Source organism: Scyliorhinus canicula, chromosome 19, assembly GCF_902713615.1.
Source record: "Scyliorhinus canicula chromosome 19, sScyCan1.1, whole genome shotgun sequence".
Classification (NCBI taxonomy): domain Eukaryota; kingdom Metazoa; phylum Chordata; class Chondrichthyes; order Carcharhiniformes; family Scyliorhinidae; genus Scyliorhinus; species Scyliorhinus canicula.
The window spans coordinates 68,659,354-68,684,741 of NC_052164.1; the positions used below are offsets into that span (position 1 = coordinate 68,659,354).

Sequence of the window (25,388 nt, forward strand, 5' to 3'; positions counted from 1 at the left end):
GAATAATGATAATAGCAATAAATTCCCTTCCCTGCCTTTTTAATAATCAACAAATCCTTCCCCAATATGTATCATAGAATTTACAGTGCTGAAGGAGACCATTTGGCCATCAAGTCTGCACCGGCCCTTACAAAGAGCACCCTACTCAAACCCACATCTACCCTAGTCCTGTAATCCAGTAACCCCCCACTTAACATTTTTGGACACTTGAGGGCAATTTAGCATGGCCAATCCGGCTAACCCACACATCTTTGGACTGTGGGAGGAAACCGGAGCACCCGGAGCAAACTGACGCAGACACTGGGAGAACGTGCAGACTCCACACAGACCCAGCTGGGAATCGAACCTGTGACCCTGGAGCTGTGAAGCAATTGTGTTAACCTCTGTGACCGTGCTGGTCTTTTTAAAAAAAAAAAAAAAAAAATTTATTTATTTTTTTCTTTTTCACTTAAGCTCTCACTTTCACCCTGTCCCCGTAACCCAATAACCCATCCTAATCTTTTTGGTCGCTAAGAGAAATTTATCATGGCCAATCCACCTAACCCGCACATCTTTGGACTGTGGGAGGAAACCGGAGCACCTGGAGGAAACCCATGCAGACATGAGGAGAACGTGCCGACTCCGGACAGACAGTGACCCAGCAGGGAATCGAACCTGGGACCCTGGTGCTGTGAAGGCATGGTGCCATCCACCTGTGCTGCCCCACGGCTGGCATATACCGTAAATTTGTCCATTGAGCTCTTCGTGGTACATCTAACTTTTTCCAAGATTTAAAAAATTCTATTAAGATCTCCAAGCCATAGTGAGACATTAGGTGAAGACCCTTTCCATGTCTGCCTGCAAGCAGTGTGGCAAATGCGAGAAATCGGCTCCTGCTCTGGTAGATCTGAAACCCCAAATATGGTTATTGGAGGTCAGGGATTCGGTTTCATTTGGTGAATGGCCAACATGGTGCTGATGAAGGAGACCCAAAAATCCACTACTTCATTTGATACTAAGTAAGAATGTAGCATCCTCTGCAAAACATCTCCCATAAATCCCAGATGTATTTTTTCCTCCTTCCCCTTTTAATGATATTCTTCCCAATAACGAAGGTGGTATTACCTGAAAGATTAAAATATTTTTTTGTGAATTCACATACCTGCAGATAAGTCCAAATTTTGTTAACTCGTGGTTCTCCACAAACAAATCTTTCATTACAATAATCCCTTCTCCCAATTTTGGAATTTACTGTCCAGTTTCATCGGTTTAAACATGTAGTTTGGGTACATTGGCATCAGATTTGATACATCTGGGTTGCTGAAAATCTCTGCATTTTTAATGTGGATATTACTACTGGATTTTTAAAGAATATTTACCAGGCGAAAAGGGTACAGCAGTGGATTACCAATGCCCCTAATCTCAGGAGCCTGACTCCATTTGCACCCACGCCTCTTTTGAATTTTCATACCATCTTAGCACCCTTTCAGTGTTTGCTGCCCAATAATAATACAAAATATTTAGTAGTGCTAAGCCTCCTGACTGTGGATCCTTCTGGGGAACTGTTTTTCAGCCCAAATGAATGTTGAAATCAGACTCTCTCTATTTGGGTAAAAATACCAGCAAGCACTGAAAAATGGAAAACGAGGCAGGGCATTCATTTTTGCCAATTGGATTCTGCCAGCCAAGGGCAGAGCGAGATTGTTCTGTGCAAATCTGCTTTAAATCCTTATTTACCAGACTTGTGAAATTCTGTTTTCAAAGTTGGTCCCAGTCACGGGCTATCCGAATCCCTAAGTATCGGAAATGGAAACTTATCAAACGAAATGGCAACACTCCCAAGTTCACACCTACCCTTGGTTGGGTGACAAGGAAACATTCACTACTTTCCCCCATTTATCTTGCGTTAGCAAACCTCTGCCAAAGTTTTGGCAGGTGAATTTTGTTTTCAGTTGTTGATTTCTTTTTTAAACCATGTGACCAGGGAATTACAAATGTTGTCATGGAAATCACATTGAACTGGACTTGTGTGCATGGAGTAAGATTATAAAAATAGGGGTTCCATAACTGATTCAAATTGCAATGAGGAGTGGTGTCTGGTTTAGGTTCAGGTTTCTATATTGCTTTACTGTCTCTGAACAATACAGGTGTCAGCTCTGACTTGGTGGTAAGACACATGGCTCTGACTCAGAAGGTTGTGGGTTCAAGTCTGATTCCAGACCATGCCAATCTATGCTAATGGGCAGTCCTGAGGATCAGTTGCACAGGTGGGGAGCTCACTAAAGTGAGTTGGGAGCAGAGCAAGGGTATGGGAGTCCTTTTCAATGAGTAGTAATTAATTAGGGAGAGAAAACATTTGGGTGACTGCCAACTTGTGCAGTGAAATAACCTGCCACCTTCAGGGCACTTGGGGATGGGCAGTAAACACTGGCCTCTCCAGGGAAGCCTACATTCCCTGAATGAATTTTTAAAGTTCTATTTGTGATGATGACTTGAGGCAGATAAATGTTGGTTGACCAAGTGGATTGAAGGTTAAATGGTAGCCAGGACCATAAGATGCAGGAACAGAAGTCGTCTTTTGACCCATCGAGTCTGCTCAGCCATTCAATAATATCATGACTGATCAGATATGATCCTCCACTCCACTTTCCTGCCTTATCCCCACAGCCCTTGATTCCCTTAATCTGTCGGCCTCAGCCTTGTTTAACCTCTACAAACCTCCTGTGGTATTTCAGATTCACTACCCTCATCCTCTAATGTCTTAAATAGGTGCCTCCTTCATGAGACTATGCCCTCCTCCAAACAACTGCACCATTGACCTTGCAGAAGTCACTCATTGCTACACTGGTATTTACTGAAATTATTGTCTTGAGGGGAATTTAACTCATCCCGCTCACCCTCTGACCTAGATGAGACTGCTGTCAGTGAGGCATGACTGACTTTCCCAGTATGGCCTTTGTCTCCATCTCTCCCCTCCATTTATGTTGCTCCTGTTTTGAATTTTTCAATTTATGGCTCGCCACCTTCTGTAGTTTCTGGACAGTGTTTTTTCAGCGGGACGTTTTGGTTTCGGCGTTAGCTTAGAGCTCTTTATCCTCTGTTTTTACATGGTGGATAAATTTTAGTTTTTAATAATTGATTTTTTTAGTAAAAAGAGCCCTTGAGTGTTGGCCAAGCTACTTCACAACTGTCCTAGCTGTACCCATAGTCTCCCGATATAAACTGTTGCAATCCCAGTTGATGCAGCTGGACTGGGAAGATCCCAGAATGGAACCCTGGCTCAAAAGACTATCTTTCTAAGCTTTTTTATTTCATAAAATGTAGAGGAACAGAGTCACCAGATCGCTAATTTGTTTTAACAAGAAACGTTTAATAAATGTTAAAAACTTGGATTATGATACTCCCCTCACCTTTAACAAATGCACAAAATGATTAACATGGGTACAAAGCACATTGTTGGTCTTATTAACTGTCCCTTTTTAGCGCACATAATGACGGCCGTCAAATACATTCTCTACTCTGAGCCCCAAGTGACTGGATGTCTCTTCAGAATCTTGCTAAATTGTCATAAGATCATCTTCTCTCCTGCGTTCCCTTGGTGGTTTACATTCCAAATCCAGCCCAGATTTTCCAAATGACACTTTAAAACTGCATTGACTCTACTGCAATAGTGAATCCAGTCCTGGATTTATTTGTCTTTTTTATATAAAGGCTTCTGAGATCCAACCACTGATTTACTCAATTATTTCAAATGATATCTCTCAAATTTTAGCACTACTGCAGATATATTTCTGGACTCTCTCAATCCAATGCCTTTCAACTCCAAGAAGTCTTGCAATGCCAGGTTAAAGTCCAACAGGTTTGTTTTGAATCACTAGCTTATGGAGCACAGCTCCTTCATCAGGTGAGTGAAGAGGCGAGTTCCACAAACACATGCAAAGAGAGCATCTTGCATCATTGCCTTTTAACTTTCCACAACCATATATAGATAGTGATTTGAAACAAACCTGGTGTTGTAAGAGTCCTTACTGTGCCCACCCCAGTCCAACACTGGTGTCTCCACATCAGTTCAACTCTGATAGTAATCTGTTCTGTTTAACTCCAGGCTTGAACTTTATCCCAATTCCCTAGTTATCTGGACTGTAATTTGTGCCTTGGGAATCTTGCATCTTTTCAATTTCTTTCTCCAGGTTTCTTGCCCGGTCCAGCTTTTCCTGGCAGAGTTGCTCACTCCCTAGTGACCTGTCACCACTGCCCTGGCTTCCAGTTAAAACTAAAAGAAAGCCCTTCCCTCTGGGTAATGGTCTCTGTTGTAAGCAATGACCCCACTATTATTTATTCTTCACACCATAGCGCTCTCAAAGCACCAAAGAAACACTGTTTGAACTTTAAACCAATCCCTGCACGTAAAACACCTGTCTAGCATGAATCTAATTATAGGTTTTATCCTTCCAGGCACAGAAACATTAAAATAAACACTTTAAAAGTGGACCTTGATTTCTAATGTTTACCCATACAAATATAAATCCCTTAATTACCTTGTTTCATAGTACTGACATGATTTTTGATATGAAATTCAGTGAGGGCGAGTGTTAGCACTGCTGCTTCAGTGCCAGGGACCCAGGTTTGATTCCAGCCTTGGGTGACTGTGTGCAGTTTGCACATTCTGTATCCACATGGGTTTCATCTTGGTGCTCCGGTTTCCTCTCCGTTCACAGATGTGCAGGTTAGGTGGGGTTTAGGTGGGGTTATGGGGACAGGGCAGGAGAGTGAACCTAGATAGAGTGCTCTTTTGGAGGGTTGATGCTGACTTGACAGGGCGATTCTGCACTGTAGAGGTTCTGTAGAGAAGTACTTGAATTTGAATCATTAAATACACTGGATATTTTACCTTGACCGATATAAAGAATAGTTTCTTGGCCAATGACTGAAACAAATGAGCCTGCAAATCTCAGGAGAATGCTGAAGTGTCAGAAATTAATACCTTTATTGCCAAACCAGTGGGAAGTGTGCTTCGAATTTTATCTTCAACTGAGCCTGTTTCAATGATTCTCATCCCCTTGTTCAAATCGCTTCATGCTTGCCTATCCCTGCAACCTCACCTAGCCTTGCAATGTAATCTTGAAATGGGCAGTTTGGTCTTTGTATCAAGCCACTTGTAGAACGGCTTTTGGATTGACTTGATCATTATTTATAAAACCACTATATAGTCTAGCCTGATATAGTCTAACTAGCAGCAGTTGTGACCAAACTGGCAGGAGCACCCTGTCTACTCGGCCCCTAGCTATAATATATGCTAGATTTGGTCTAGCGTACCAACTTGCACCACAACACGGTAGGTGTTTGTGGAAAAGAGTTGCAAAGGACAGGTGGAGCTGCCTTGAAAAAAATCCATGGGGGTGTGAGGTGGAGAAAACTAATTAAACCTCCAGATTAATGGCACCATAAACAGTTGGGCTGATCTGTATTCCTCCATGAAAACCTTGTATTGCTGTTGGGAAGCCACAGTAAATAGCTGGAGTAAACTGCAAGAGCCCCAATTTGCAAAACCTGAGGAAGGGATCATTCACCCCAGCAGTAATGACTCTGGCAAACACCTTTTTTTATTTTATTTTGAAACTAGTTTATATTAACCACATTATTAATGTCAATAAAAAAGCTTTACATTTATTAGTTAGTTAAAACACCAGGAAAAACATTTTTGGAGTCACAGGTGAACAGGGTAGTGAAGGCATTCTGCATGCTTAGTTTTATTGGTCAGAACATTGAATACAAGAGTTGGCATGTCTTGTTGAAGTTGCACAAAGCCGTAGTAATGTCAGTGTACAGTTCTGGTCACCCTATTAGGAAGGATATTAAACTAGTGCAGAAAAGATTTGATAGGATGCTACTGTGATTTGATCGTTTTTAAGGAGAGGCTGGATAGACTGGGACTTTTTTTTTCCTGGAGCATAGGAAGCTTGGGGTAATTTTATAATTATCTGTAAAATGAAGGACATATATTAGGTAGATAGTAAACATCTCTTCCCAACATCTTTTCCCAAAGGGAGAGGAGTCTAAAACTAGAGGGGAGAGATATGTGATGAGTGTCTGGAATGAGCTGTTGGAAGCAGCTACAATTTATCTTTTTCAAAAGCATTTATTGCTAAGATGGTAGATGTTAAGATGAGTATAGAGTGATATGGGCCAAATGTAGGCAATCGGGACTAGCTTAGTGGTTTAAAAACTGGGTGGCATAGACAAGTTGGGCCGAAGGGCCTGTTTCCATGCTGTAAACTTTTACTCTGACTCTATGCCTTACACCATCATCATAAATATTCCAAGCAGCCCCAATAACAGATCTATGAAGAAACCTTTTTTTGGAGGAGAAACCTAAAAATCATTATCTTGTCAGATGTTTCTGCTCAACCTGACAACATTTGGCAAAGCTGAGACTTCTAGAAATCTGCAAAACTACAAACAGACCTGGCTCCCCTCATTAATTAATTATATCTGTATCCCATGATGTATCCACCTGCTTGGCTAGGTCTACATACAATCCCTCAAATGATCTATTCTCCATGGAATCCCCAGCATTCACAAGTGCTGCATTAGACATCTCTCTATAAACAGGGAAATGGTTAGACTCAATCATGACACTCCTTTTTGTGACTTGCAGCTTTAGTAGACATCTAGTCATCTTAAACCTAAGTTAATATACTGTAACGAATATATACCTTGACTTGAGATTTAAATTTTTTTTTTACTACGTATCATTCCTTGCCTTCATCACAGTCTAGAAGAGAAGCACTTAAATACCACAGGAATGTGCTTGGAAGATGTGTATACCACCATGTTAATAAGCCAGTCAATCCATTGTGCCACTGCAATTGTTATCAAATTAGTCAACTTTGTTTTCTTGTAATGCTGCATGTTTCCTTTCCACATTTTTATCCAATTCCCTCTGAGGAAATTGCAATAGAATCTGCTTCTACCATCCTTTTGAGCAACATTGCTGAGACATCCCCCCCCCTCCCCCAATTCCACTCTTGGTTCTTTGTCTTTTCCACAGCTATGTCCTACAATTGCCTGTCCAACACTTGGATCCAGGCCAAAATGATTACTGATCTGCAAGCCTTACAGGGTTGCTGCTCAGTGCCAGTTTCCGTGTTGCACAAATGGCTAACCTTATCAGGTATTTATCAACATCTGTTGAAAGTTAAGAAATGGAGTTGCATTGTTGACCTTTAGCATGTGGTGTTTGTTACTTTGCACTCCAGCAAGTGCATTAAATTTGCCTCAAATTGGCTTTGTTTGCATTTTGAAATGTAACCAGTTTGGCACCTAGCTCTTGATAGTCATACAACTATACCCTGAAGCTATCCCTGGAGACAGATATGAAAATCGCTTATTGTCACGAGTAGGCTTCAAATGAAGTTACTGTGAAAAGCCCCTAGTCGCCACATACCAGCGCCTGTCCGGGGAGGCTGATACAGGAATCGAACCATGCAGCTGGCCTGCTTGGTCTGCTTTAAACACCAGTGATTTAGCCCAATGAGCTAAATCAGATATCTTGAGAGCTGTTCAATAAAACCTTTTCAGAGGTTTAACAGGCCTCTTTGCCTGGGGAGTGTCACCTTGCAGGTCTTGATGACTGTCTTGGATGTGAGGTGAAAAATCTTGATGACCTTTGGGTAGTTAGAAAAATAATCAATGATTAACACAATACGACCATTGGTGTGAAAGAGGTCGATGCCCACCTTGGACCACGGGGAGGTCACCATTTCGTGCTGCTGGCGCGTCTCCTTGTTCTGTGCTGGCTGGAAGCGTTGGCAGGCTGGAGAGTTGAGGACCATATTTGAGATGTCCTGACTAACCCCAGGCCAGTAGACAGCTTGCCTGGCTCTGCGCCTGCACTTCTCGACACCCAGATGTCGGATTTGCTGGAGCACCAAGCTCTGGAGACTGAGTGGAATGACGATGTGGTCCAGCTTGTGGAGGATGCCATCAACCACCATCAGGTCATCCTTCAGATTGAAGAATTGAGGGCACTGCCCTTTTTGCCAGCCATTGATGAGGTGGCACATGACACTCTGCAGAAGAGGGTGTTTGGTTGTCTCATCACTAATGTGAATCACTTTTTCATCTGACATCGGGAGGTTGCTGGCCCACAGCTGCACCTGTGATTCAATCTGTTGGCCGAATGCTGGTGGGTCAGCAGGCAAGGTTATGGAGCGGGACGAGGCATCCACAATAATGAGCTCCTTGCCTGGCGTGTACACGAGTTCAAAGTCATACCTTCTGAGTCTGAGGAGGATGCGCTGCAGCCGGTGTGTCATGTTCCATGTTCAGGTCCCTGTGGACCAGAGGCCTGTGGTCCGTCTTGGTGGTGACCGGCAGGCTGTAAGACATAATCGTGGAAGAGAATTCCAGTGAGAAGGGCCAGGCATTTGTTTTCATTTTGGGCGTACTGCTGCTCTGTGGGTGTCATCGTCTGTAATGCATAGGCAACCAGTGCCCAGGATGAGATGTCATCGTGCTGGAGCAACACCATGCTGAAGCTATCCTGGCTCACATCTGTCGAGATTTTCGTTTACCTGTCAGGATTTAAAAAAATAAAAGCACCAATATTGGTGCAGTGGTGAGCTTGGCTTTCAGCTCCAACCAGCATGGTAGCATTGTGGATAGCACAATTGCTTCACAGCTCCAGGGCCCCAGGCTCGATTCCAGCTTGAGTCACTGTCTGTGGAGTCTGCACATCCTCCCCGTGTGTGCGTGAGTTTCCTCTGGGTGCGGGTGCTCCGGTTTCCTCCCACAGTCCAAAGATGTGCAGGTTGGGTGGATTGGCCATGATAAATTGCCCTTAGTGTCCAAAGTTGCCCTTAGTGTTGGGTGGGGTTACTGGGTTATGGGGATAGGGTGGAGGTGTTAACCTTGGGTAGGGTGCTCTTTCCAAGAGCCGGTGCAGACTCGATGGGCCGAGTGGCCTCCTGCACTGTAAATTCTATGATCTACGGTTAATCTAGGACAAAGGTTCGGCACAACATCATGGGCCGAAGGGCCTTTTCTGTGCTGTAGTTTTCTATGATCACTCTACTTGATGAGCTGCCTGCCACTCAAAAGGCAGTAGACATTTTAGCCGTGGTGTGAGAGGCCAGGTTTGGGGTAAACTTGTTCAAATTGTTCACCATGCCGAGGAAGCGCAGTACCGCCTTGTCTTCAGGGGTCTCCATCTGCTCCATGATTCTATGGAAGATCTCCAAGGCCGAGACTATGCCGAACCGCATACAATTGCAGCAGTACCTGCCAAATGGTGTTAAAGGTGCAGAGCCTTCTGCTGGACACGTGCAACTGGATTGTCAGAATCCCTGTGATGCATCTAACTTTGTGGAAAAACCGGGTGTGTGCCGTCTCACTTCTGAGTTCCTCCCACTTCAGGGTGGGGTAGTGTTCCCACATTATATTCTGGTTGAGATCCTTGGGATCAATGCAGATGCGCAGCTCCCCTGAAGGCTCTTTTTTAAAACATACTGTAATGAACTCCAATTGGCTTTATTGGTTGGCCAATTGGAGTATGAGCTCCCTCAATGATAGCTCATTGAGGGGGCCCATATAATCACCTGTGTAGGCTTTGTGAGCAGTCTTAAGTTGACTGGACTGCTAGCAGCACTGTTTGTAGCTGTTCCTGTAATATCGTTATTGTAAATAAATATTGGTGTGGTGATGGAACTCCTGCCTCCCGTGGATTACTACACATGCCATTCAGTCGGTTCTGTATGATGCCCTGGAGGTGTGATGCAGTAAATACACCGACTTGCTCTGTAGATGTTCTTCATCTGTGGAAAGAGGTGGGGTGCGAGTGCCTTGTGCCTTTTTTATAGCTTGATACCACCCCTGAGTGTCCTGCCTGCTTATTAATCATGTCCTGTTCTGTGTTCTAGCTGCCTGTCTGTACCTCATTGTGTGCATGTCTGCATATCATGACACTCTCTCTCTACTCTCCTCCAGCATTGTTCAGGAGACCTAATGAGCCTGGCAGCAGGGCAGGGAGGTTTCAGAAATATGTACAAACCTAGAACAGCACAGAACAGGCCCTTCAGCCCTCGATGTTGTGCCGAGCAATGATCACCCTACTCAAACCCACGTATCCACCCTATAATGCTACGGGCAATTTAGCATGGCCAATCCACCTAACCCGCACATCTTTGGACTGTGGGAGGAAACCAGAGCACCCGGAAGAAACCCACGCACACACGGGGAGGACGTGCAGACTCCACACAGTGACCCAGCCGGGAATCGAACCTGGGACCCTGGAGCTGTGAAGCATTTATGCTAACCACAATGCTACCGTGCTGCCCTAAAGAAGGCTGCCCTGAAAGAAGCTAGTCCCACCTCTTGTGGCAACAGCTGCAGGTTCTTGCTTGGTGAAGGCCGTGGTTAAACTCTGCTTTATTAGGGTGAATGTGTGACGATCTTGGGGCCAGGAAAGGTGGGGAAGGGTTTTCACTGAGTTTTCTAGCACCAGGAGTATGGTGCGCTTGACTGCCCTTTTTAAAACAAAGTACTTTGTTTTAAAAAGGGAAAAAAAAAATCCTCTTATGATCTGTTATTCAAGAGCCAAACATGGGTGATCAGTTACAAAGAGCCAAATGGGGAGCACGTTTACTTTTGCCTTAGTAATGGGCAAAGTGAAATTGAGCAGAAATGGACCAGCCATTATCTTAATGAATGGGCTTGACTCTCTTTTATACTCTGATATGTTGGGTCAATAATGTGCAAACATTATTATTGCTGAACAGACATGCTGTCAAAGCCTTTTAGTCTTCATCAGGGCAATTTGTAAGAATAACAATGGTAAAGGGAACAACAATTTATACTGCATGAGAAGCTGGTTGGGTGGTAAATAGACTCTAGGCTGTTTTGATTTATTTTGGTATCTAGGGTCGTGTTAATCTTCAATTGATCAAACCAGGTGGACATTAAAAAATGCTTCTGAAAACTTTGCCTGAACATCTGACAATTTTAAACTTGAGTTGCATTTGAGCAGGCTTTTCTGTGAAAGATTAGTTGTGCAGATTATAGTAGTGTGCATGTTGGGTTTTGGTGTTTTAACAGGTTGCGTTCAGGTTCCGGCAATGTCAGTTGACAGGAAGGAGGTGATTGTAACATTATGGACCAGAGCACAGTTGGTTTACTGGCAAGGCTTGCTTATGCCTGTCTGTTTTGCATGTACTAAGGTCTGTCTGTTTTTCATGTACTAAGGTCTGTTAAAGCTGTCGTGTAATATTTTTGACAATAAAAAGATTACAGAATGGAAGCAAATGCTCAACAAAACAGGCAATGCTTTGGGGTGGTGGTGTTGGGAGGTGGCAGGAAAAAATCCTGATCCTAGAAATTTCCAAAGGCTATTGAAGTCAGGTGAACAGCTAAACATGCATTAACTGGCTTCCCTTTGTCCAGAATGTATTGTTCTTCCGCTTCTGAACAAAGGGACTATTTTAACATTCACTTGTTCGAGGAGATGGGCCATCAAATGCTGATCGGTTGTGGGTTTCAATACCTCACTTGCAAACGTACATTTCAGGCTCTGAGCCTGAATCTCTCGTAGTCCATTTTTCCCACTATGCTTTGCGGCTTTCCCTGTGTGACCTTCCCTGTTCCTGGTTAAGTGGCCATCCCAGATGGCTACAAGTAGTGTGACAAAATCTACTCTTAATTCTTCAAGAATGCAACCGGTAGAGTTGACCAGAGGGGTCAAGTGGATGTGGGTTACTTGGACTTCTGAAGGCTTTTGAACTTCTGAAAGCTTTTGACTAAGTCCCACATAAGAGATTAGTGTGTAAAATTTAAAGTGTATTGAATTGGTAGTAGTGTTGAGAGGGATAGAAAACTGGTCAGGAATCAGTGGGAATAAATGGGTATCTTTCCGAATGGCAGGCGGTGACTAATAGGGTACCTCAGATCAGTGCTTGGACTCTAGCTATTCACAATACATATCAGGGATTTGAATGAGGGAGCTAAATGAAATAGCCCCAAATTTGCAGACGACACCAAGCTGGGGGTGTGGATGCAAAGATGCTTCAGTGTGACTCCAGTCGGCATAGCAAATGCAGTATGATGTGGATCAATGCAAGGTTATTCACTTTGGTAGTAATCCCTTTCTGTGGCTATAGATTGAGGGAAATTTGCAACGAGACCTGGGTGGGTCCTTGTTCACGAGTGATCAAAAGTAAGCAAATGGCATGTTCCTCATACAGTAGTGAGAGGATTCGAATACAGGAGCAGAGATGTCTTGCTGCAATTATGCAGGGCCTTGGTGAGACCACACCTGGAATATTCTGCAGTTTTAGTCTCGAGTGCAATAAAGGTTTACCAAACTGATTCCTGGGAATGGGGGACTGACTGATCTAATGAGGAGGGACTGAGTCGGTCAGGATTATGTTTGCTGGAGTTCAGAAGAATGGTGGGGAAGGGTTGTGGATTCTAACAGGACTAGATGAGGTAAATGCAGGAAGGATGGTCCTGATGGTGGAGGTGTCCAGAACCAGGATCCTAGTCTATAAAGGTACTGAGGTAAACCATTTTAGGATGGAGAAATTTTGAGCCTTGTGGAATTTACTAACACAGCAGTTGAGGCCAAAACATTGTTTTCCAGAAGGAGTTGTATCTAGCTCTTTACTGGGGTGGGGGAGTTGGATGATCAACCCAAGAATGAATGGCTGAGCTGACTCAAAGGGCTGAATGGCCTACTCCCTGTTTTCTGTGTTTCTATCTTTGGAGTCAGCAGAGTTATTCTGGTGTAACTCTTCAAAATGTAGATGGTTTCTGCTGTATTAGCTATTTAAAAATGGGAAGCAATATAATTTGTTCATCTGACCTATATTTGCAATAAATGTTTTATAGTGCCTTTCAAAGCAATCCCAAAGTGCTTCACAGCTAATTAAATACTTAAGTATAGTCCCTCTTACAGCACAGGAAATATAACAGCCAATTGATTCAGAGCAAGCCTCAATAAAGGACCCATGTGGTTTAGGCATAAACTTCATATTTAAGATATTTAGATGCAAGTGGTTGAGGGCCTCTGGAGATAAGGTGAGGAAAGTGATTTTAACTATCGACTCAAGAACCGGTTAGGCCAAATGCTCAGTTTCCACTTTTTATGTATTGGACAAAAGCTCAATGTTGGCAAGATCATGGAAAATGTTTTGTATTTCTGCGTGCAACAGAGCGAAGCCAAAAAGCACCTGTTTTAATGCCTCATAGATGGCACCTAGTGCAGCACGCTCTCTGTACAACCTGTGTGCATTCTCAATTTTTGGAGTGGGCCTCGAATCCACAGACTTCTGGCTCGGAGGCGAGTGTGCTACCGCTAAGCCAAGGCTGGATAAACTACACCCATCTTTTTACCTCTATTCCTTTTTCTTGTGGAGGATGTAGTGTGACTTGCCAGTTGTCTCATGGCATGTTCATTCAAGAATTTTTTTTTGTCCTTCTTTGTAGGTACTGATGATCTGTTTCTTCCCAGTTGGAGTTCATGTGAGATTGTCGAGTTTGATCAGGATGTCTTTGCGCTTACGATGCAGGCACAAAGTATCTAAATTCAGACCCCAGCATGACCTGAAATTCCCAAGTGAAATATCTCTTGCACAATCTGTATTAAGGTGATCCTGTCCTTTTGTGATCACCCTATTCAATTATTTTGATGGGAGGGTGGAAGTGAGTGTTATGCATGAGTTGTGATATGGTTCATGTTGCCATTCTTTGGATTTGATTAACTACTAGACATCAGATACAATCAGAATGACTTCATTGACTTGCTCAAACTATTATTAATTCTCTATCTTTTTAAAAAAAAAGTACATGTTCACAGTCTCCCAGGATTGGGGTAAGAGGTGGGGTCTGAGGGCACATGTTTGCTTTAATTTCCTTGTGATACTTAACCTCGAAGCATTTATAAATCTATAATTGGTGTCATCCGCCAGCTTATTTGACGGATATAATCCAAAATATCTCTTTGTTTGAGGGCAAGGTTGACACGAGGGCACTGCACTACACACCCCTCATGAACTGACGCCAATCGCTTGATACCACAGGAAGACTGATGGATAAAACAAGTCATATGTTTGTAGTTCTCTGGAACCACATTATGACATGAGTATAAATGTATCCAAGATATTTAGTCTCTGCTCACCATTTTGGGCCCTAATCGGCCTAGTGCTCCATGATAAAATCAGTTTGGTTCCTATTGTGATCCAACATTGGCAATGCCTGATGATTTGAACGGTTCCTTCAGGTGGCTTTTACAACCAACATCCAATCCTGTCCGCTCCGGCTCTGAACACCAAATGAGCATATTCCAGCAGAGCTCAGTAAATAGCAATCAAAAATGGTCTTTAATCATTTCCAAACTTGGTTATTTGAGAGCTACTTTAGCCCCTTTGGGGAGATTAGTGGATGGACATACTCCAATACACAGCTCAATTTGAAACCAACCAACCCATGTTGTTTCTGAAATATCGTTTAAAACTTCTCTTTTTTTTTTGTTGTTGCAGGTATCGTGGGTTTACTCTGGTGCTGACCTTCCTGTTTTACACCAGTTATCACTTGTCTCGCAAACCGATCAGCATTGTCAAGGTATGTAAGCAATCAGCCTGGAGAAGAGGGGACTTTGGGGAAGATCAGTTGTAGAAATCTAATGACGATCAGTTGTGGAAATCTAGTGACAACTGTCCAGTCTCCAGTCTATACTTCGGGCCTATGGTTCCCGGTCCAGGATCCTCTGCTTCCATTTTCGTCTTTCCTGATTCAGTCGAATGCTTAATTTGTGTTTTTCTTTCTGTGAGATTAGTCATTTTTTGTCAGCTTGATCGACCCAATTCTCAGTTGTGGTATTCAGGAGTAGCTTCTCTCCACAGGTCCCGGGTCACCATAAGTGAAAACTGTCTGAGCCAATCTTTATTGAAAGGATCAACTGCAATAGGCAGGCCCCAAATCGCTTTATTAGCTCCCCCACATGCATGCACAATCCTCTACAGGGGCAGTCAAACACGTTGCACAAGATAGGCTGTATACTGTTTGTCGGAGCTCTGAACCATAGAAGGTGTTCTCTGTTCAAACATTGAACCAAAACCCCTTTTATCCTGTCTGTCCTCGCACATGCTGCATTAATCAAAATAGTGAGGGAAAACTACCTATACCCTGACCAACTTTATTCCCTCAATCAACTGGAGAATAGATGATTTTGATGGGCTGATTGGTTGCCACATCTCTATCCACTCCAAAAGTAATTGTGTTGGAGGAACAGGGTACCAATGTACGGGGAGGGGGAGTGGATACTCTAATTATTAAAACCGTTCACAACACAGTTGTATTTATTTATTTTTTTAAAACAAAACAAATAGTACAAGCACTAAACTTTGCGCTGGAGAGACCAGATACCCTTGCCTCTGTGCCAACAGAAAGGAAAGGAAGGGGGTATGGTGGGGAGAGAGAGAAGGGAAAGGAGAATGGTGAGGAGGGCCCAATAGGACGCTGCCTGAACTATCTACAGAGGCAGAAAAAGAAGAATCTTCAATTATGATGTGCCAGATTCCGGGAGTTAAATTGCCCCTTAATTAGAAAGAAAAAAATATATAACTAAGAATTTGGTGTCCTGGCTTTGTAATTATTACATACTCCACCTCCTCAGCTCTGATTGCCATGTACACATCAGCATTTGGCAAGTGGGTCAAACTCTACTTTTAAAGTTTAAAACCCTTTTTTTGTTTCTGTACAACTGTCTACTTTGCTTATATTTGTATTCATTTGTCTAGAAAATCTATTCCAGTACTGAGTGGTTTAGAATTGTAATTTCAGCTGGAGAATCATCTGTTTTTAATGACGGGCCAAGTGTTTTGTGGTTGCTTCTCATATTAAAATTATTTTTGATTAATTCGGTTTGTTTTTAAAATCACTAATCCCTCATGTCCAGCACGGCTGGTTGGTCTCCTTGTCCTCACCCATCCATGCAAAGGATGAAGGCAGCAAGTGCATGAGAATGCTATCAATTCCAGGTTCTCTTCTGCCTAACTGTCCATGTGTGTGTATCTACTCCACATGGACTGCAGTCGTTCCAGAAGGCAGCTTGCCACGTCATTTTCCAAGGGTGATGCCAGTCTTGACACACATTTGGAGTTGAAAGAAAAATTATCTTGTTCTGTGATCCCTGTGCCTGCATGAAACCAGTAAATGCTCTCTCTGCCCCCACAAAATATCTGAACACTAATATCGTTATGGGTCAGGGTTTAGAAAACTCCCAAGTATATCATGGAGTTCACCTGACCTACAAATGGTTATTCATTTTGGTTACGAGGAGCGCAAGGGCTCCAGGTGTTATTCAAAAGAGGCCTTGAGCATTTTTACTCAAAAACAAGTTTATTCTGCGAATATCTTTATAAACACACAGGCATTTTTATCAACTACAAATATAAATACCCCAAATGGCTACAGTACTCTATATATAAAACCCTTAATAAATTTCCCCCTTTAAACTCTTTAAACTGTTCCAAAGATCTCTTAAACCAGAAAACCCTTTTCAAAGGTGTGGCCCAGCACACAACACTCAAGACCTGATATTAACACTCTTGTGTCCTTTCCAAAACAGCAGGTTTGAATATCCTCCTGAAAACAAATTATTTTTTTTCTTTCAAGTTATCGAGTCATCTGCATACAGCTTTTAAAATGCATAGAGAGAGACGAGACTTCTCTGTCTGAATCCAGCAGCCAAATGTGAAAATGAAAGCAAAAAAACTCCAGCCCCAAACCAAAGCGATCAGAGCCACAGCCCAGCTCCACCCACACAATACAATGACATCGCTGAAGCCATGTGACAAGACAAAGGGACACTCCATGACAATATGTAGATTCAGTAATGACGAGTGCTGCTTCTGCATAAGTAGCAAATTTGACAAGTTTTTTTTTGGGGGGGGAGGGGAAGGAGGAGGAGGGTAACAATTGGGGTAATGGGGAAGAGAATCATGACTATGATGCACCATAATGCAGCTCTTGAAAATTAGATTTGTTCAATGCATCTCTCTGTTGAATGGCTCTTTCAAATGAAATGCACAGTGTATTGCTGCTAAATATGGCTGAATTTAACTTTGGCTATGAAGAACAGGAAGACTGGGGAAGAAATGTTTGGTGATCTAAGATGCAGAGTGACTGATGTATCATAGTGCTTGCATGAATTGCAAAAAGCTAGTCTGCAAGTAATTCCAGAAATTTAATGAATTCCCCACGCAATTAATATCTTAAAGTAGGAGCGTTCTGCTTGGGCACAGGTGAGACCAAATCTGGAGTACTGTGTACAGCATGGGTCTCTTTATTTAAGGGAAAGATGTAAATACATGGAAGCAGTTCAGAGAAGGTTTACCAGGCCACTACCAGAAATGAAGAAGGGCTAGACTGTATTTGCTGGAGTGAAGCAACTTGAGGGGTTGTGACCGGGTGAATGTGATGCGGTTTCCTCTTTTAAGGAGAATCTAGAATTGGGTGTCACTGTTCAAAGGGTTGCTCATACACCGATGAGAAATGAGGGTTATGCAAATGTTCTGGGACAGGGGGTTTAAATCTCACCATGGAAACTAGTGCAATTTCAATTCAATTACTGTAAAATCTGGGAAGCTAGTCTCTGTAATTGTGACCATGCATTGGCCCCAACCTTAGCAGCTTCATGGTGTGACCTAATCTTGTCAAAAGTATCGGCCATGGTAGCAGTCTCACTTGTTAAAAGTAAGAGTTTGAGTCTCACTACAGAGACTTGAGCACATAATCCAGGTTCACTCCCCAGTGCACTACTGGGGAATTCTGCATGCCTGGGGTCACCTTTTGGATGTATTGTGATCTCTGACCAAACTATCAACAGTGGCTAGGATATTGGGCAAAAAGCCCAATATTTCACACCAATTTTGTAAGACTGTGAGGAATAGTTATTACCCAGGAATATCTGCTGTTCCGAGATGTCGAGATACTCTATTTTGAGAGTCCTGAATCCTGTCAGAACCATGCAGAAGTTCTGGCTGGATTTCTTCAAGCTGCTTTTCTGCTTATTTCAGCTCCCCTTCTGCTGCAATTCCAAACTGCTAATCTCTCTATAGACACATCTTTAACTGAACTGCAGTAAGAGCAAATCATAGATCATAGAATTTACAGTGCAGAAGGAGGCCATTCGGCCCATCGAGTCTGCACCGGCTCTTGGAAAGAACACCCTACCCAAGTTCAACACCTCCACCCTATCCCAATAACCCCACCCAACACTAAGGACAATTTTGAACACTAAGGGCAATTTATCATGGCCAATCCACCTAACCTGCACATCTTTGGACTGTGGGAGGAAGCCGGAGCACCCGGAGGAAACCCACGCACACACTGGGAGGATGTGCAGACTCCGCACAGACAGTGACCCAAGCCGGAATCGAACCTGGGACCCTGGAGCTGTGAAGCCATTGTGCTATCCACAATGCTACCGTGCTGCCCACTAATGCTTCAGTTCTGCTCACATTTCAATCTAAAACTCAACTGAATTATTTTTCAGAATGCCTGATACCTTGGCTTCTGCCATTAATTACATCTTGCCAGGTTGAAATACCATGGGCGCGATTCTCCGTGCCCCAGCCGGAGAATAACCGCAACTGCGCCACGATGCCGGTGCACGATTCTTCCAGGTGCGGAGAATCGGTGCCATTTGCGCCGGCGCCAATGGCTGCTGGAATTGGCGGGGCCACCGATTCTCTGGCTCGAATGCGGCCGCGCGGAAAAAGCAGTCCCGCTGGCGTCGTTCACCCCTGGTCGCTGCCAGCGGGAACTCTGTGCGAAGGGGCGGGGAAAAGCACTCCTTCACCAGGGGGTGGGGGGCAGCCTCTGATTGGGTCTGGCCCGCGATCCGGGCCCACCAATCAGCGGGCTGGCCTCTTTTTTTCTCTCTTCTCCTCTTTCCCCCCCCCCCACCCCCCGGCCTACTTAGTTGCGCGGCCGTCCCCTGAACCCCCACGCCATGTTGTTGGGGTCGGCATGCTGAAGTCCCCTGTGCATGTGCGGGTTGGCGTGGCCCGAATGCGCATGCATGGGTTGGCGCAGTGCCCATTTGGTGCTGGGAAGGGAGGCTGGAACGGAGTGAAATGCTCCAGCGCCATGCTGGCCCCCTGTGGGGGACAGAATCGGTCGTCCCCGCACCCGTTTCATGCCATCGTGAAACGCGTCGGTGCAAACACTTGCCCCCCAATGTATCTAATTAATTCCAAAGGGAGTCCCCTTAATTCAAAAAACTCCATTAGCCCAAGCTTTTTACAATGCCATAATTGTACATCTGGCAACCAGGATTCTTTAAAAAGTGCACTCTTCTCGCTCTCTCCTCACATGGGTATTAGGAGCAGATAGGCTGGTGCAGTGGTTAGCACTGGGACTACAGTGCTGAGGACCAGGGTTTGAATCCCGGCCCTGGGTAACTGTCCATGTGGAGTTTGCACATTCTCCCTGTCTGCATGGGTTTCACCCCCACAACCCAAAGATGTGAAGGGAATAGATAGGATAGATGTGGGCTGGCTGTTTCCACTGGCGGGTGAAAGCAGAACTAGGGGACATAGTCCTAAATCTACTGGGACTGAGTTTAGGAGGAACTTCTTCACTCAAGGGTTGTGAATCTATGGAATCCCTTGCCCAGTGAAGCAGTTGAAGCTCCTTCATTAAATGTTTTTAAGGTAAAGATAGTTTTTTTTTTGAAGAATAAAGGGATTAAGGGTTATGGTGTTCGGGCTGGAAAGTGGAGCTGAGTCCACAAAAGATCAGCCATGACCTCATTGAATGGTGGAGCAGGCTCGAGGGGCCAGATGGCCTGCTCCTAGTTCTTGTTCTTGTGTTCCTAAAAAAAATTTTTTTTTTTTTAAAAAAAAGGAGCAGAAGTATACATACAGTTCAGCCCTTCGTGATTGCTCTGCCTTCAATCAGATCATGGTTGATCCCTTCCTGGTCTCAAATCCACCTCCCTCCCTGTTCCTCTTGCTCCTTAACCTGTTTTATATAAATATATCTTTTGTAGTAAATATATCTATCTCCTTCTTGAAACCATTCAATGATTCAGACTCACTATGGGACAGTAAGTTCACCACCCTCTGCGAGATGTATTGCCTCGTTCTAATTCTACTGTCTCTCGACCTATATCTGTGACCTCCCATTCTGGATTTCCCCACAGGGGAGAACATTTGGTATCAATTCCTCTTAGTAACAACTCTCTCTTAGATCCCCAACTCCAGCGAGTATAAGCCCAAACTGTTTAATTTGCATCTTAGATCAACCTTTTCATCCCCGGAATCAGTAAACCTCCTCTAAACTACTCCAATGCCACCACATCCTAAAATAAGGAGACCAATACTCCAGATGTGGTCTAACCACCAGCACCTTGTGCAATTGCAACAACCACTTCTCTACTTTTATACTCCAGTCCTTTTGCAATAAACACTCAAATTCCATTCAGAGAACAATGCCGATCAAAGTACTTATTACTTCATTGCTTTCCTGTTCGCTATCAAAAGCAAATGTATCGTAGATTTCGATTTTGCCTGTGAACCTGACACCATGCGCAGCAACACGATGCACCTCATCAAGCAGGGCTAAAACCTGGAGCTTAAAATGCTTGAAAACATGTCAGTTTTTGCCTACATTATGCTAGACTCTAAGCTAGTGGGGTGTCTTTAAACTTTACATCTCAAACTTCACCATAGTTTGTTGGCTTGAGTCACCACCAGGTCAGTGGAAGAATTTTCTCTTTTTGTTCTTCCACCGGTTTTTGCCTCTTCTTTTCTTGCCCCTCAATGTTCAACACTCCTGGTACTATGTTGTGTTATGTGACCTTGCTGTTGCAATGACGCACATTGGTGACTTAACTAAAATTATTTATTTAGTTTTTAAAAAATAAATTTAGAGTGCCCAATTCATTTTTCCAATTAAGGGGCAGTTTAGCATGTTCAATCCACCTACCTTGCACATCTTTGGGTTGTGGGGGTGAAACCCACGCAAACATGGGGAGAATGTGCAAACTCCACACGGACAGTGACCCAGAGCTGGGATCGAACCTGGGACCTCAGTGCTGTGAGGCAGCAGGGCTAACCCACTGCACCACCGTGCTGCCCTAGAATGATGATTTATTGATGAACACGTGGAAGGATAACATGAAGACTAGGTTACTATGAGTTCCATGAACTCTAACTACCCCATGTGTGACTGTCTTGTTGTATGCCTTACTACTATTTTTCCATGTCACATGACATCCTATATCTGACACCACCAGCTAGTTGGAGGTCATATTTCTAATTATGTACAAACTATTCACAGGCATTCCCATATGTACTCCACCTCCAGGTTCTGGTTAGGTGTGCTCTGTGCACTGCTACATTAGGCTCAGTCCTGTGCACATGGAGGTGAGATTTGATCTAGTATTTCTTCCCAATATCCATGTCTAGTTCCTCCTCCCATTTTTTTCATTGTCTCGTTGTGGTATTTCCTCCCAGGAGCTGGAACCTCTCTGCATGTTTCCCCCAGGGTCACTACTCCAGCGCCTGAATAAATGTCCCTAACCATCAAAGTCCCCTCATCCTGTCTCCACCTTTTGGAAAGTGGTGTCCTTTGTTGCAGGAGTGAACCTGTGGTTGTTGCAGATGAGGGCCATGGTGGACCTTAGATCGAAGTGCTGCCTCATTTTGATGCAACGTTCATGGTGTGGCTACCACTGGGCGAGTATTGGGGGAGGGGGTGTTGGTTGTGGCCAGTGCTCTGAGAAATGTCCCTGCACAGGAACTCTCTTCATCCTCACTCACTTCGCTCCCAGTTCATTGTCCCATCCTTGTACTCTTCTATGGCTGCCCAGTGGTAGAATAGATTCTGGAAGGGCAGGCCTCCCACATTCCTCCTCCTTTTTGGATCCTCTGGTTCTTCACGCACGCACTTCAGTTGTGGGCAATTTGGATCCACAGGTGGTGGAATATAGTCTAGACCTGTTTGAACAGCAGTTCTCTTTCTCTTCCCCCGCCCCCTTCCTGCAGATTTACAGGGAAGCTCTTACTCAAGTTTAGCTTATAACCTGAGAAGACTCCCAACTCCTTTTTTTAAAAAAAAGAGTTTCATTATCCCTTCGTAGCAGAGGGCGGAGCAGATCCTCCACATAGTGAGACTCTATACTCTGTCTCCCCACCTCGTTGCTCTGAGGGAGATTGCTAGGGCATCCCTGCTTTGTGTCTCTGCAGCCAGAAGTACCTGGAGCTGGTGGTTTGTCTGTCCCCTCGCCATGGGAGCACTGGACAGTAGGTTTCGCCCCAGGAGGTGAACCCTGGCCTGAACCCAAACATTACCTGGAGGTACTTCCAATCAATCTGTTGAAATCCTTCTCTTTGTCTGGGGAGATGATCACTTCTGGTGTTCCCTCTTCGGATGGTATCATTGTCGCATTCCATCAGGTGCCTGTTGTTTGCTGTTAGCTGCCTGCCCTTGAGCAAACTTGACTGATCTTCCAAAACTAACTCTGGCATTCGGCTCTCCAGCTGCTTCGCCAGGATTTTTGGTATCAGTGTTTAGGAATGAGATGGGTCTGTGGGACCTGCATTTTGTCAGGTGTTATCAGCAATATTGAGGCTTGGGCAAAAATCTCCATGCAGGGCTAGCGCTGACACAAACCTATTTGTATAAGTCTGCTGGGAATCCATCCAGCCTGCAAACTGTCTCAATGAAATTGATATACTCCATGATTTCCCTCTGTTCTAATGGTGCTTCCAGGACCCCTCTTATCTAGCTCTTGCGCTCTCACCAATGACTGGCATGTCCAGTCCCCCATTAGGAGCTCAAGAGGTGTACAGCTCCTGATAGAATGTTGCAAAGGCTTTGATCTGTTCTGATGCTGTGACTAGTTTGCCACACCTGCCATTCACCTGAACTATTTCCCTCCTGGCTGCCTGCTTCCTCATCTGGTGAGCCAGCAGGTGACTGGCTGTGTCAGATGGAGCTGGTGCACTGCTTTCCCGGTGGAGCGCATGTCAAAGTCCATTTGGAATTTTTTTTTTTCTCTCTGCTGCAGTTACACAGTTGGGGCTGGTAAGTACTGTAATCTAATAATCTATTGTCACCTTAGTACTTCAATGAAATTATGGTGAAAAGCCCCTAGTCACCACATTCTGGTGCCTGTTCGGGTATACAGGGAGAATGTGTCCAAATTACCTAACAGCACTCCTTTTCAGGACCTCCAGTATAGAGCTGACCAGCTGTTGCCTGGCTGCTGCCTTCTTTCCTTCCTATCTTTAGGCACCTTGAATGAAATGATATCCTCCCAGAAATACCTCCCAGTTCTGGTTGTAGTCTGAGTCTATGGCCTGTGATATTCAACCACTCAATACCTTGGACTCTGTTCAGCCTCCGAATTTTGGGGGGGGGGGGGGAGAAGGGGGGGGGCATGCACACGTTGAGCCTGGCACATCCACGTGGTTGGAGATTACAATTGCGGAACCCCCCCCCCCACTACAAAGAAGTTCATCCTAAAGTACACCCTGTGGACCTGGGAGAAGGAGAACTCCCTGGGTGCGTGAACCTCCAGGGGTTCTCTGCTCTGTGTTCAACTCTCTCGCCATATTTATTAGTTTCCACAGTTTAGATCTGAATCTGCTTGTCGCTGGGTGATGTACGCAGTAAGTGGCCCGCTCCCATGCTGAGTCAGTGAGTGTGCCGATGGTGGAAATTTCTGCCGTGATTTTTTTTTTTCCCTGAATTCCACGTCATCCCAGTTGGGAACATACACATTTGCAAGAACCACCGGTGCATCTTCCAGGACACCACTAACCATGACATACTGTCCATAATAGTCTTTGCTGCCATGAAGGCTGTCGTCTTGTTGTTTAATCGTGTGGCTACCTCCTCATCCCATAACACGATTGGTATCTCTGACCCACCCAGTTTCTTGCCTGCAGTCGGTCCATCCCTCTCGTGTGTCCCCTAGAGGAAGATGACATCCTCTAGGCGATGCACCCTAAGGTGGACGTCATCTTCCTCCAGGAGACACACCCCAAGGTGGAAGATGACATCCACCTTGGTGTGTCTCCTGGAGGAAGATGACGACCTCCTTGGGGATTTCCCTTTGTTTGGGAGCCATCCAAGATGGCTGTGCTCACCATGTGGCTGCACCCCTTCATTCCAGGGTTTCCCTTTGCCCAGGGGGCATCCAAGATGGCTGCCATTGCCATTTGCTCCATGTGAATGTGCCCTTGCATTCTTTTGGGGGTCCCCCCCCACCCCCTGCCTGTACTTTCCTGCACACTAGTGTGGTGGCCCTCCCCTGGCCCTCCTCACTTTCCCTCACTTATCCCTGCACCTTATTGCACACACCCTATTCTTCCTGGGGCTCAAGTTAGGTTGAAAGCAAGGCAATTCTGTCCTGGTGTAATTATCCTTTTCTTTCTACTGTTGCTGTTGCCCTCCCTGCCTTTGCATGAACCCTGGCTGGACCTTGTGCCTTGCCCAGTTTTGAATCATCTCCTGATCCTGCTACTGGTGAAGTTTCACTATTGTAGCCTGTGGTTGTTCTCTTGTTTGTTTTTTTAAATTTATTTTTTAGGCTTTGGCCTGAATGATCTACAGGCTTTGTCTAGAAAGCTCTCCCTCCGGACCAGCTACCCAGCATGTGGGCCACCTGTTCCGTGGGGTGCCTGCCCTTGATGCCCTCCGGTAGATCAATGATGCGGAGGTTTTGGCAGCATTACTGGTTCTTGTCCTCCTACCTTCCCCTCATCCTGTGTACTCGCCGACATACTGTTCTTGCTCTCTAGGCTTTTGCTGATTTATACCATCTTTCGGGTCCGGGTCCGAGTTTCCCCCAGGCATTTCCAGGTAGTTGTGGTAGTCTTGGCGGGGAAGAGGCTTCCAACTGGTTCAGTGGCCTACTTTCATGCTAAAAGTACCAATTTCAGAGTTCCTGCAGGAGAGCTGTCTTTTTTGCATTCACTCAGCACATTCCCAACACCGGATGTCTTTCCCACCTGTTTAGTGTCCATCTAGGGACAAGATGCAAACTTTCAAATGTATATGGAAATGTTTTTTTTCTTTGGAAGTATAAAGGTCTCCTGATGCTTTTGACCTGGTACAGCTGTCTGGAAAGTTGGCCTCCATGTTTGTTGGAAATGTTTTGACTTGCCTGCTGTCCCATCGCTATCTCAGACCAAGATGACCATTTGATTTCTTGGTCGTCTCCATATGGTTTTTATAAAACTGTTGAGCAATATATAGCTCCTCCCACAGTGTTGACAATTGCTGACTTGCTGAAACTCAACCTACACTTGCACTGTTGTGAGGGAACCCCTGCAGGCACAAAGCGCAAACTCTAGACAGTTGATCAAGGCCAGAGTACCCGGGTCACTGGTGCTGTG

General features: G+C 44.6%; 1 protein-coding gene across 2 annotated transcripts in view; it reads left to right on the forward strand.

Annotated features, from left to right (window-relative positions):
- Window positions 1-25,388, forward strand: part of slc37a2 (solute carrier family 37 member 2) — an 83,372-nt gene that overhangs the window by 9,980 nt on the left and 48,004 nt on the right. For both annotated transcript variants that reach the window (XM_038779333.1, XM_038779332.1), the window contains exon 2: window positions 14,511-14,592. In XM_038779333.1, coding sequence (XP_038635261.1) covers window positions 14,511-14,592 — 82 coding nt within the window. The remainder of the gene's footprint in view (window positions 1-14,510; window positions 14,593-25,388) is intronic.